The sequence below is a fragment of the Eptatretus burgeri genome, chromosome 17 (genome assembly GCF_056783735.1).
Source record: "Eptatretus burgeri isolate ZD-2024b chromosome 17, Ebu_testis_v1, whole genome shotgun sequence".
NCBI lineage: Eukaryota > Metazoa > Chordata > Myxini > Myxiniformes > Myxinidae > Eptatretus > Eptatretus burgeri.
In genome coordinates this window covers 3136434-3150334 of record NC_140977.1, presented here as the reverse complement: position 1 = coordinate 3150334, position 13901 = coordinate 3136434, and the positions used below count along the sequence as shown (strand labels likewise).

General features: G+C 45.6%; 1 protein-coding gene across 7 annotated transcripts in view; it reads left to right on the top strand.

The window, feature by feature from the left end:
* NEURL4 (neuralized E3 ubiquitin protein ligase 4) overlaps positions 1-9308 on the top strand; it is a 67872-nt gene extending 58564 nt beyond the window's left edge. For 4 of the 7 annotated variants that reach the window (XM_085862678.1, XM_085862680.1, XM_085862677.1 and 1 more), the window contains 6 exons: positions 3097-3166; positions 3907-4005; positions 4455-4563; positions 4837-4946; positions 5287-5485; positions 8998-9308. In XM_085862678.1, the coding sequence (XP_085718804.1) occupies positions 3097-3166; positions 3907-4005; positions 4455-4563; positions 4837-4946; positions 5287-5485; positions 8998-9163 (753 nt within the window). In that variant the 3' untranslated portion in view covers positions 9164-9308. Of the gene's footprint in view, positions 1-200; positions 293-3096; positions 3167-3872; positions 4006-4454; positions 4564-4836; positions 4947-5286; positions 5486-8997 lie in introns of those variants that run through there. The other 3 variants (XR_015052975.1, XM_085862679.1, XM_085862681.1) reach the window with 3 other exon arrangements.
* The last annotated feature ends 4593 nt before the right edge of the window (positions 9309-13901 follow it).

Genomic DNA, 13901 nt, shown 5'->3' with positions numbered 1-13901 from the left:
TCCACAACCGCTCGGTCCATTAGATATTGAATAATAATCGATTGGGCCTCGGTGCCGTTTTCGATGACGGGGCTGTGGAGGAATGTTTGATTTCAATGTCGGTGTACGGTCATCTCGTTTGACATCTCCTGTGCCTTCGGCTTGGTTTGTAAGTCTGTACGTGGTACGTCGTGTCTTTGTCCACAATTCTGCTCACTCAGATTTCCTCCACCGATGCCAAAACCCTGGATTCCCTCTGGCATTTTCTTCTCCATCCTCTTCTTGGAAACCGTTACATCTCAGACACATCCTGGTATTGATTTACACCAACGGCCCGTCCACATGTTTGTAAAATTGCTTAACCTCCCTGTTTGACAGTCCCTCGGTCAAAATGATTCTTGTGGAGCATGGTCAGAGAAAATGTCCATAGTGGGTGACCACTTGGAACATGATCTTCGACGTGGGTCCTTCGTTCCCCCCCTCCCCCCCCCCAACCCACTACCTTCTCTTTCAGCCATCCGCTACCTTTCCCCAGTTAATTACATGGAGATGACCATTTTGATTGATGAAATTGCTGAGCCATCCTGCAAAGATTTGGGCAATGGGGTGGTTGCTTTCAAAACATGCTGGTTGACCTCTTACTACCTTGCATCTGATGTTGAGCCCCCTGCTTCTTCAGTTGTGTGCCCCTCGAAAATTGTTCAAGGTTGAACCAATTATTTTGCCAGCCCAACTCTTCATGATCCCTAGGTTAAAGTTGTTTTTTTTCTACTCGACTCCATTCTTTTGTTCTCCTGGAAAGGGGAGGCTTTCATTCTCCTTGTGGGTTGTTAACTCCACCACCGAAGGTGGACGGAGGTTGTGTTTTCACCCCGTTTGTCTGTTGGGTCGCCAAAATAGGTGACCCTTATTGTCAGTAATTCTGTCTGTTTGTTTGGATGTTTGTTCGTTTGTCATCAGCATAATTGGTAGAAAACGTGGGCGGATTTTGACCAAACTCGAGTGGTAGGTACATCTTATGACCTAGTGCTTTGGAAATTGTGATGGTTGCTTGGGACGCTTTGGTTCCCGAGCAACAACCGAAAAACCTTCAAAATCGGTACCGTTCACGCGAAATAAATTCCGAAAGCCATTATCCCACGTCGGGTTATGAAATTTGGCACGAATGATCTACAGGTGATGCTCTATCAAATATATTCCCGTTTTTGTGATTTATGGAATACTTTACCCGCAGCGGCCCCGACAATTAGGGTATGCGCAAAAATTGGTGAAAATTGAAGGCCCCCTAGCGACCAGGTGAGTGCATCGATACGAATGAAACTTTGCAGGTTCATGGTACTCGATGAGTACTGCAACTTTGCCTCAGGACATATTGACCGATTTCGCTTAGGTCAGGGGTCAAAGGTCAATTAGTGCAAAAATCGATAATATGCGAGAGCTGGCGGTGCCTTCGCGCCAAATGCTACTCCTCCTAGGGTTATGGTCGGATGGTCATGAAAATTCACACCAATCGTCTGGAATACATTGTGCACAAACGATCGAGCCGGATTTTCGATTTAGATCTTTGTTCACCCACAGCGCCCCCTCGAACTTTGGGGATTTCCGATTTCAAACCGCATTTTCGGTACTTTTCATCCAAATGGATACCGAGTAGTTATCAGTCGATGGAACTGGATGAGATTTGATTTGCATAATGTTAAGGTGATTCCCTATCCGCTATATGACATCCATTTTGCTCTATATCTTATAGTTTCCATGCTCGGCGACCCATCGCCGCCTACCGGCTTGTCTTTCTTTTTGTTTGTCTGTGAGCAGGATATCTCAACATGTCATTGACAGATTTGAATGAAACTTGGTGGACAGGTTAGGTGTGTGACAAGGAAGAATTGATTCGATTTTGGTGAAGATCCAAATATGGATACAATAATTTTCTTTTTTAAAGTTTTTTTTTATTTATTTTTTTTTTTTTAATGATTCTTCACCATTGGTAGATGGGGCCAAAAATTATATAAATAATCATGATGTCTCAAAAAGTTGTGGACGAGTTGTGACAACTTGGTGTATGGTTGGGTGGATGACAACAAGCCGATTTGATTTTGGTTCCGGTCCAGATCCAGATCATGCCAATCGTTGTGCTTTGGGACACAGAACATAAACTGTTCACCCTGGTGGAGGTATGCGCTCCACCGAGCGCTCTTCTAGTTTTGTCGTTGCCATCCGCTGCACATCGCTCATGATGCTGGGATTCCGGGTTTGCATTCCACTTTCCGAGTACGAGTGGGGTAGTACGTTGATGTCTCCTCATGTTTGTCTTCCCTGTGCGATATGTACAAGCTCCTCTACAAGGCTTTGATCACTGGAGAAAGGAAGGATATCATTTGGGCAAGAGTTCCATTTGATGACCTCAGCAAAGTGCTCTCTCATAATCCATCAACTCTTGATTTGGGGGCCTGTAGGATTACTCTGTTGGTAGCATCCTCGCTTTTAAGCTGTAATGTTTGGGATTGATTCCTACTTGGGGTCGGAGGAAGGAAGGATGGGGTAAACTGTCATTCTCGTGCAATGACTGCATGAAGCATTGAGTTTCGGAACATTGTCCGTCATATGTGAAAGCAAAGCCGGCTGTCTCCCCCGCATTTGGTTTGTTACACTATCACTGACACGTTGCTTCTGAAAATGTAGACCATTTTGTGCAACTGCACCGATCAAATTCCCCACTTGAGTTTAACCGTAGCAGTAGCATTGCCTGCAGAAAGTGGACATTCTGGGATTTGAATATGGTGTGCGAAGCAGCAGCCTCCTGTGTACGTACGTTTCCTTGTACTTCCTTTATTGGATCAGTGCTTTATCATCGAGGTTCTCGAGGTTTGATGCAAGGCATCGTTGTTGGGATCCTCAAGACAGAATGTAAGGGCAGCGCGAGGAAACCTGATGCAGATCGAAAGGCCACGTGGAGTCCGCAGCAATGCAGACTAGTGGCGAGCACGAAGGTTGTAAAACTTTTGTTTCCATTTGATTCAAGGCTGCTCGCTATTGTCATCCCAGAACCTTGTTGGAATATCTATTGTTGACATCACTCTTAACAGCTTCCTCTTTCACATTCTGCTTCTCCCTTAGGTGACTGTTATTGAGAATGTTGATCCGCCAGCTTGGGCAGAAGGACGGGAAAAGGCCGACATTGAAGATGGTATGGCTTGGCATGCAGGAGCTTAGAATTGGCTTTCAGCAGCTCACTTGGACTATACTACTACTACTACTACTACTACTACTACTACTACTACTACTACTACTACTACTACTACTACTCATTTAAGAACCATTTTCGTGTATTAGGGGGTTGGTCGGCTGACGGCCCCTCTCCACTTACTCCCATCAAAAGCATCCTCTTCCATTAACCCCAACAACTGCATGCCTTGACTGATCGCATCCTTCCAGGTCTTTTTCGGTCTACATCTTGGTCTTTTACCCTTAACTATTAACTTGCTGTCTTTTTTTTTTCTTTTCTTCAGAGACTCCTCTCTTTCTCACTGCATGCACAAACTGACTCAGTCTTCCTTTTCTCAACTCTTTGGTGCTCTCAACTCTCAACTCAACGTCTCCACTCCTGTGTTACCCCACACACCCATCTCATCATCCTCATCTCCGTCCTCTCTATTCTTCTGTCATCGTCTCCACTCATTCCCCATGTTGTACTACCTTGATTCAAAAGTTGTCTAATACAGGCTAAATATAACTCTACTTCTTACTTAGTTTGGGTTTTTATTTTATTTTATTTTTTTTGTGTTAAAATGTCTCAACTCACTCCACCTGTTCCATGCTACCATTATCCTAGTTCTCACAGCTCCTGCTCCACCACAGTGGCCGATGAATCTCGAATTGTCCACCTCTGATAGATCTTCAATGTTTCTCACCGAATGTGACCGGCAGGAGTGAAAGAAGGGGTCCTGTGCAATCCCATATCCAGCCTTATGCAGTGTGACTTCCAAGCTGCCTGCACTCATTTCAAAAACCTGCTGACCCTCCCAGGTGATGGATTTGCTTCTTCTTCTTCTTCTTTTGAATACAGCACAAGGCTGTGGGTTTGCATCGTTGGCTGAGGGTGTGGCTGTGCCGCTGATACGAGGCCCTCTGCCGGTTAGGACAGGAAATGGTAATGAAGGATGCCGTGGGATCTTTAACATCCACCGATGAATGCCGACAGATGGGGCACCCGGTTTAACGTCCATCTGAGGGACGAGACACACACACGGATGATGAATCCTGCCTGTGAAACATCAGGATGGCAGTTTATAGCTGTGTCGGGATTCAAACCCAGGCTAGACAGCTCGGAGGCAAGTGTGTGTACCTCTCGGCCATCCTGTGAGCCAATGGATCTGCTTATCCAGTAACATGAAGGTGAAAAGATTGATGGATTTGGATCTCTGTACTCTGGTATGTTCACCGGAGTTTATTTTTCACGTTGCATTCTCCTTTAGATGCTTTCTTTGCCGATGGAGGGAAATGTACCTGTTACTGTGACGTTTGTGCATCAAGTTCTTCTCGAGGAAGTCCACCGCCCCACGGGTGGTGCAAGTACACGCTCCGGTAAAGGGCTCGCCGCGTGTCTGACGCAGGTCCATGGCAGGGACATGAGGGGCAATAACCCCTCCCCCCCTTTTTGTGAAAACATCAGAGATTCCCTTTTTGCTGTGCAATTGCCTTTGGCACATTTGTAAACGTTGAGAAGTCTAATTGACCCTCATTAAACCTTGCGAGGGCGAGCTGTCCGCGATGTTGAAGTTTGTGAAGATGTGATCGGAACGTTGTCTTATTAACGCAATCAGATTTCCTTTATCCTTTCCTTTTTGTCCGGTGCAGGCATCGATGCGGAGAAGACATTGTGGTGTTACGGCAGTGGCTGGTGGCTTACCACGGCACGTCTGTCAGGAAGTTGAGGAGAATTCTCGACAGAGGAGAGGTCATTGCAGGTGCGTTCGTAAGCACTGTGCGTGTGTGCGCTCGTTCACACCTGGACTACCACATTTGCTGTTGGGGTTTTATATGTAGTACTATTTTCCTTAATATTTGTTCTATTTTCTAAATAACAGTTTGTTAAGGGCTTACTGTTGAGTCGAGCAAACTAAAGTCGGTAACAAATTGGTCACAATAAAGAAACAAATGCAATTGAACTAGTCAGGGAGGAAGAAGAGCGGACTACCGATTTAATGACAGGAGGACCGGCTCGGTAAAGCCGGCCTATCTGTGTCGGCGCTTCCAGGGTGTCGCCAACGTGCCGCACCTGAGGAAACTCCCGTTCATATTTTTCAGCTTGCCAATCGCCGCTCTGGGATAGGGACTCCTTGAAATCGGAAAACGAGGCCCGTCCAGAGAACGGTCGTCCGGACGCGTGGGAGAGACTAAGCGACGGGTCGACGGAAAGCCCGGCGGCTGGAGTGCACTTTGGCTCGGTGTGCGTTTCTCCTTCGCTCCAGACGGCGACACGAGAAACCTTTTGCTCAAGAATGAGGTACGATGCCATTTTCCCAAGGATTTGCCAAAATCCACCAAGGTGATTTGACCGTGAATTTATCACCTCCGCCACTGAAAGTGGAAGGAGGTCATGTTTTCACCCCTCGATGTCTGTCTGTTTGTTTGTTTGTTATTTGCAAAATCGAAGATTTTTCAAGTATATTGGTTACACAGAGTTGTATAGAAGAACTTGAGTGCGCTGTCCCTATACCGCGCACGTAACCACACTGTGCCACCATGTACGACCCGCCGCCATCACCAAATGATGGCTGTATAGGACTTGGGCCTTGTTTTTCTCTCACATGCTAATGTCAAGTAGGTGTTTCTACTAAGACCATGTTATTTTCAGTTCACGATTTGCAAGGTTGGTCAAGGTCATGAATTACTCGTCATGCTAGTCATTGCAGCTCGTAGTAGTACAGGGTAATCCTGTTCCTGACTTTCACACCACCCGTGCAATATAAGGACAAAATATTACTTTCGCATTATAGTAGAGCCCTATAAGAGTAGTTTTACCAAATACAATGCAAGACGAGCCACTGCCTCGTGCTAGCCTGTGCATGTTCATTCATAAACAAAAAGCTTCAAGAGCACGAGTGTCAAATATCGTGACAGCAAAATCCAAATAGACAAACAAAAATAGGCTTACTTAACTCAAAATCCCGACGACCCGATTCTCTTCTGAGAGAGAAACGAGCTGCTCAACGATCTATTTTGTTTGAAATACAATGTTTTTTTGGACGAAAAAGAGTATTTTTCAACCATTAAATCGATCACCATTGGCTGCTTTCAATGTACATGTACATGTTCGTGTCCGAGAATTAAAAGTAGCAACAGCATGTTTTGTAAACTGCCGGCAGAAACGCTACAAATATTACCGTTTTCCCCATCAGTAAAATCGACAAGGACAAATGTGTCCACGAGCAGCGTCCTAAAGATTTTGTCGGCTAAAAAATAAAAAAAAAATTTCAATTTTTTTTTTTTAAACAACAACTTCCGATATTTCGTCACGTGCCTTGATTAAGCCAATAGCGAAACGCGTCATAATGTATTTACGTATTTACGATATATTGTGTATTTACGAAATTACAAGACGATAAATGGAATAATCTATAAATAGTAACGTGAACTTTTGGAAACGTTAAAGCAAATGTCCGAATATATTTAAAAGTTCATGATGGACGCTCTCAAAAGGCACCGTCGATGTGAGGATGTGTACATGTGCTCAGTATTTAAGGAGATCCGGATCTTGTATATACAAGAGCCGAGTCCTAGAGATTAAGGTTTTGTCTTCACAAGAAGAAGAACAACAACAACAACAACAACGCCGAGCTCTCTATGAGCAGCGTTCGCTCTGCGAGACGCTGCTAATAAAATACTCACTTGTGCAAGGAAATACCACTTCCTTTCTTCCTCCAATTGTTGCAACGCCAGGCCGCACACGAATCGAGCATAATTTTTATTTATTTATTTTTCCGTGTCCCGTTGACAGTTTTGTTCCGGGTTTTACTCGGGAGTTTTGCGACATTCAAAATGTACAGGAAGTGCCGTTGCATGTCGGATCCACAGAAATGGTCAGGCAGTGCGATCCGAGATTTTTGGCCGTTTCAGTAATGGCGGCCAAGTCCCCTTGTCGGCGCACTCTCGGGTTTATATACAGCTCTATGATTGGTTCGTCGATCTTGTTATTCTTTGTCTGTCTGTCTGTCTGTTTATCGCCTGCAGGTCACAATTTTAAACCGATCTTCACGAAACTTCACCCCATCGTAGAGTTTGTCATATGCAAGAAGCCTATTGTTTTTGAGGTCAAAAAGGTCAACATAGGCCCAAAGTCCACAAATAAGGTGGTGTTTCTAAAATCCTCAATTTTCATCCGATTCACTTGAAATTTGAAGAGGATTTGCATATTTGGTCATTTAATTCTATCACCAATTATTTTTGAGGTCAAATTTGTTTTATGGATTTTGCAAGTATCATGCTCTGCACGACGTCTTCTTCTTCTTCTTCTTCTTCTTCTTCTTGATTGTCTGTTTGTGTGCAGGATATCTCAAAAAGTTGTGGACGCATTTGAATGACGAAATGATTCGATTTTGGTGAAGATCGGGATTCGGATCCGGCTACCAGACTTTTTTTTTCCCAGTGATTCTTTATCATTGAGAGAAAGGGCCAAAATTGATACATAGCACTATATCTCAGAGTTGTGGACGGATTCGGACGAAACTTGGTGGACATGTGGGGTGTGACGAGGATGGATTGGTTCAACTTTGGTGAAGATCCAAATCCGGATCCAGGTCCGATAATTTTTATCGTGATTCTACATCATTGAAAGATGAGGCCAAAAATGATATCTAGCACTATGTTTCAAAAATTTATTGGGCCCGATGTGTTCTTCTGGATCAGGCATTGCGTGGCGGAGGTACGCACTCTTCCGAGTGCCCTTCTTGTTTCATTTATTTTTGCACGGTGTTTTTCAAACTCCGTTGGACTTTGTCACGCGCAGTGTTTACTCGTACCCTCGTGATTCCCTTTGCCGTGTTTGCATTTGCCTCGTAGTGTCCCTGTCTGTCTGCAGTTTTTTTAAAAAGGCTCTATCTGTGCTCGTCGTCTCGTCGTGGCCAGAGGGACCATCTTCAAAATTGCTCCGATTGGTATATCTTTAGCTGTTCAGCTACAAATGAGGATACTTTTTCTATCAGGACTTAGGCTAATGGGGGAGGTAAAACACGAATGGCAGCAGCTTCACCAATGACCAAAGGGTATGAGGAATAAGGGGGAAGGGGTAGGGGAGAGGAGGGTTGGACATGCACTCGGAGAAAAGGAGGAATGACGCAAAAACGAGCAACAGTGGCCCAGAGAGGAACGGAATGGGCGTGTGATGAAGAGATCGTCATTGTGCATGAGGTAGCGGTCAGCAGCACATCTGAAAGGCTGAAATGAGGACAATGGAACAACAGACACGGTGATACAGTTCCACAATGGGGAGAACGAGGAGACTAACCATCTGAGTCGGAGATCGCAAGCAGTTAGTTGAACGTGAATAGACACTCCAGGGAACATTTTGAGGAATTAACTTGAATGCCTGGATGGAAGACCTCGACTGAGCAGCAACAGGAAGCACGTTCCACAGGAACAATGAAATGGGATGATGAGCAGTGCTGGGTCTGGAAGAGCTGTTGAGCAGATTCCTAATTTCAAAGAAACTAAAGGTGACTGTGTCTAATAAGAGGCGTGGGCATGTGAACACCTGCCATTGGGCCATTGTCGATGTGTGAAGACCATTGGCTTTCAGTAACTGTGACAGTTGTCCCTTTGTTCGTGTCTGGGGTCGATGAGCAGTAATTGTGACTCCCGCTTGTCATCGTATCTTGTACCGTTTGCACTTGTCTATCTCAAGACGCCATTTTATTTATTTTGGGTGCTTGTTTATCTCTCGCATTGAAGGTGCTTTGATTCCGCATTGCTGGATCAAGCACACGTTGATAAATAATTCCTTTGTGCTGCTCGTTTCAGGTTTAGAGATCGTCAATCTCGTCGGATCTATCACGGTCGAGTGGCCCTCGTGGTTCTGGTGAGACCTGGCTCGTTCTGCGTTTTGGGGACGCCGTCGGAGCCACAATGGCTGACGAAAGAACGCGGAGGAACCGTTCTCTCGGCACTGCTTATCAGGGTAGAATGATTTAGGCAAACTGAGGATGTGTTGAAATAGGTTGTGAAGGTCCCGATTTAAATGATAAGTTGAAGAGTAAACCTTTGTGGGGAAGATTTGCTCATGTTGTCTATAAGGTTGCTTTTTGTTCCAATAAATGTTTCCACAACTTTTGCTTCAGCTTTTTCTGGTTCTTTAACATCACCAACCCTCGTCCGGCAGGTACTCGTTTTGCATACGGTTTGTACCGATAATTTACCGGCCTGTTCCTGGAAATGATCGGGAAGCACCTTTGTTATCGGAGTGTCGGTTTCCCTTGGCAAGGATGGCCGCTCTCTCTTCAGCTGGAGTTTGCTCCTGGTAAAAATATATTTTGTAAATAAATCTTCTGTTACCTTTTCTATCCAAAATGTGATTTACGTGAGACAGACATGTTGTATTGCACCTTTTAAAAAAATGTGTTGATCATTGCTAAACTCGATGTAAGTCTCAGAAATATTTTCGACACTATTATTGCCCAAACTCCGACTCTTGAAAGATACCGTTCCATCTTCCTGGTTTTTAACACTTCAGGAATGGTCTCCTATATCCACCTGGGACAGTGGAAATCAGCCAACATCACAGAATTACATAAAAAAGGTTCAAAAACGGATCCCATTACCTTCAGCCCAATTAGCTTACTGTAATTCCATTCATCACAGTTGACATATAGTAATTGATTTCCTCCAAAAGCCTCATCTCAAATCATCAATTCAGAGTCAAACCTGGTCATTCCACCTTGAACAAGCTGCTGCTTCTCCCCCAACAATGGTGGAGGCTCTCATTATCAGAGATGAGATCAGCGCCGTCTCTCTGGACATATCTCAAGCTTTTGATAGTCGTGCCTCCTGCATTGCTCGCAAACTGTCTACCTGTGGAATCCAAGGCCAACTCCACTCTTGGACGACTGACTTCCTCCAATCCGATGTTGGCCACCTATCCCCAACATCAGTTAAACGATCTCCGATAGGCGGCTCCGTTTGATGTTTAACTGATGTTGACCATGCAATCTTCTGTTTGACAGAGTTGCTGGGCTGACGCTTCTGGATTGGAGGTGACACTGGTGTTGGACTTTATGTCCATTGGAGATCGGGGAAGTGCTTTTCACACTCCACATATTTCGATATATATATATATATATATATATATATATATATATATATATATATATATATATATATATATATATATATATATATATATATATATATATATATATATATAGCAGAAAAGGCTCTTGTACTGTGTTCCATGTCGGTGTAATTAAGATCAGTAGCTCTCCATGAAGTCACTGGAGACCGACCATTCCACAAGTGATGATAACAATTTGTGAGAAATCTCGAGGTGGTAACGCGATTGATGATAAGAGAGAGACAGAGACAGATGGTGGATCATGAGTACAAGGCCATGAAGTCTCACAGGACATTGAGAGCAGCCTCAACTTCCAATGTGCAAACCTTGACATCTGCCAAGGCTCTGAAAATCCATCCCAGACAGAAGTAAGTGGAAAACTGTGTGAGAGGAGGCCACCAGGAATATCCAAAATAATTTCCTACTGATAGACAGGGTCACAAATTTCCAACCAATATCTTCAGTTCCAAAATGATGAAACTGGCAGTCATCGATGAATATAACATGAATAAACCATTTCTCTCTCACGACTTCACTGATCATTCCTTCACCCAAATATATAGATATAGATGTATATGTATATATTGTTACGGTTGTGGAAATTCACTGAACACCATTCAGGTTCCCCGAAGATCAGTTATGTCGATAAGTGTGTGTCCAGATTAGATTTCCCCACCGATGTCTAATGGGAATTATTCGTGGGTGGGGCTGTGAACCTTTGAGGTAGTGTTATTCTTTCCTATCTTTATTTTAAACAACATCTCCTCACCACCTTCGCCACAACCGCAAACATCTCCTCACCACCTTCACCACAACCGCCAACATCTCCTCACCACCTTCGCAACAACGAACAACATCTCACCTTCATCTCCACAAACGCCACCATCTTTTTGCCAGCAACGGCATCCACAAACGAACGGCATCTCCACCGACAAAAGCGAGGACTCCCTCGTTGGAGCGAAAGCCTGTGATTTCTACCATGTCCGCGTTTGACGGCAGGATCGGATCAGAATGACAAAAGGGGCGGAGCCAGCGGGGAGGGGGGGGTGAAGGGTCGGAGGTGAAAGACCAAACACCACCCCCGAACCCGATAAAAGGCCAGGCTGAAACGCCGAGAAGCCAGTTGAGTTGAGTGGAGGTCGGGGTTGAGTTGAGTCGGCAGTCTAGAGTCTGCAGTCCGGAGTTGGAGCCTGGAGTCCAGCCAAGCCTGCAGTGTCCTGCAGAGTTGTGGGTCGGTGGAGGCAGCCGGAGAGAAGTCGCCAGCCAGCGACATAACGGTCCGAAGTGATCGGGCCCCGGGATGGTCTGAGCGACGCTGAGGAGTGAGCAAGCTCTTAAGAGAGCATAAACTCAAAAAGAGCAAGGCCCGTTCCCTCCTCTGAGGCATCGTTCTGCCAGGCCCGATCGACGAGCTGCCGCTACGCCACCTGCCATATTGACGATGAGACACACCGAGGGTCACCGAACCAGGGCCCAGCGAGTCACCACGAGGGTGGCAGGTAACCTGCACGGTCTCGCGGAGCTCCTTCGGTCTTCACAGCTACGCGGAACATTAAAGGCCTACGGGCCCTGTTCTCCCTTTTCTTTCCTGGGGTTATTGCATGGAAGTCGGTGGCGCCTTGTCCGTTAAGTAGTGAATTGTTATAAGTGCATGTAAATCATAGATAGATCGGCTGTCGGTCTCTTTGCTCGCGTCTTGTCCCTTACCCCTATTCATTGCATACGTGCCTGCATTATAAGTAAATGTCATTGTTTGAATATTCACCTGCTTGTTGCGTCCCTTCCTCCATTGAACTGCCATAATTGCGTTCGGAATAATAGCTGGTTTTTAATAGCCGATAAGATAATTGGGTCCGACGGGGCTTGGCGATAATAAACCGCTCGGCAATCGCAAACGGAGCGAGCTGCTGAAAGCGGCTCGTGTCCGTACTGGTCCCATTGAGGTGTAAATCCCCGGCATTTCTGTCTGCGCGAATAATTAGGTAAATCGACAATTCGGCGATCAACCCTGTCGCGTGTGGACAGAAGAGTTGGCTGATTTATGGTGTGGTTAACAACACCCGTAGCTGGATTTCGGCGTTGATCCGAAAAGCTGCGACTGGATTGCCACGGTCGGTGGGTGCGCGGCCGCAGTTGGCAAAAAGCGGTCGCCCGCATGCCGGAGTGGTGAGAAATCCACAACAATATATGTATATATATATATATATATGTATATATATATATATATATATATATATATATATATATATATATATATATATATATATATATATTATAGTTACGGTTCTCGGAACCGTATGCATACAACATGCAGTTGTCCCGAGTCAGTTATTTCATTAATATACGTGTAGTTCGGTCCCATCCTTTTGTCTAGTGGGAAGACGAGGGAGTGTGTTGCGATGGGCTATAGTTAGGTTAATAAATCATTTTCTCTCCTTTTATTTTATTTCCCCTTTTATTTGAACCACGGTACCTTCATCTCGCTTGCTACCCTCATTTCGCTGGCCACAGCGTGACGAGCGCCTACCCAGAGACTGGTTTTCTGAGGCAGAATCCCGAGGATGGTTACAGTAGTTGCACTGCCATCCACCTTCCCAAACCCAGACACGCAGGGCGTGGGCGGGCCTTACCAGTGTCTGGCCAAAACCCCGCCCAGAACGGCGGATCACAGGAAGGCCCGGTCCAATCAGGACGGACAATGACATCGGCTTCGCCATGGCTCCACCCCGAACTCCATGATCTATAAAGCATGGGACAATCCTCAGAGTTGGGTTGGATGCGAGGGGTTTTTGAGTGAGAAAGAAGGAAGGTTGTTATGGATCTGAAAGGTCAAAGTGGTTGGTTTTGAAAGGGAGAAGTCGGGGTTGGTTGGATGCGAAGGTGTTCCCGCTGCTTGGTTCTGCCCACGTCTCGCCTCGACGGCAAGACTACGGTTCCCGCCCGCAGGACCTCGACTAAGCCTCTGTCTGGTCCTGCTACTGTTGATCCCCGCCTTGGACTCCTCTCTTCTCCCTTTCGAGCTCCTTCGCGGACACGATCTCCACATGTGCGGCTGTGGACCAACTACACAACCTTTGTTGGGTGCCGCACCACGGAGCATCCCTTTCCCCAGAACGCTCAGGTACCCTAAACTGTGACCTCAACTCCCTCCCACCCTGGCTGCAGAAAACCTTTTTCTTTTCATTGGGTTTATTTTGTCTGAGTGTGTGGCGCCTGTCCGTTAGATAAGCCTGTGTAAGATCTTTCTTTATTGTTGTGATTGTTGCTTTTATTATTCTCGCGTCAAGTCTGCATTGTCTGCTTTTATAAGTTGCTCGCATAATTGTCGCACCACACCTCTCTCATCTTCCCCTGTGTAACACACCCAATAAACCTTTTTCCTGTGCCACATGCTTTTCCTCGCTTTAATGTAAATAAATAATTGTAGAAATGTTCCCAGCTTGTTTTTGTCTTTTCCTCCATTGGTCCAGCATGGTTCGAATCTGAGTTGAACCGGGTCTTTCTTCCCGATAATCCGTTCCTTCCAGCCGGTACGTCCTTGGCAGGCTGCTCGACTGCATCCGATCCGGAAAGGTAGTCGGTAGTTGGTGGAGTGATC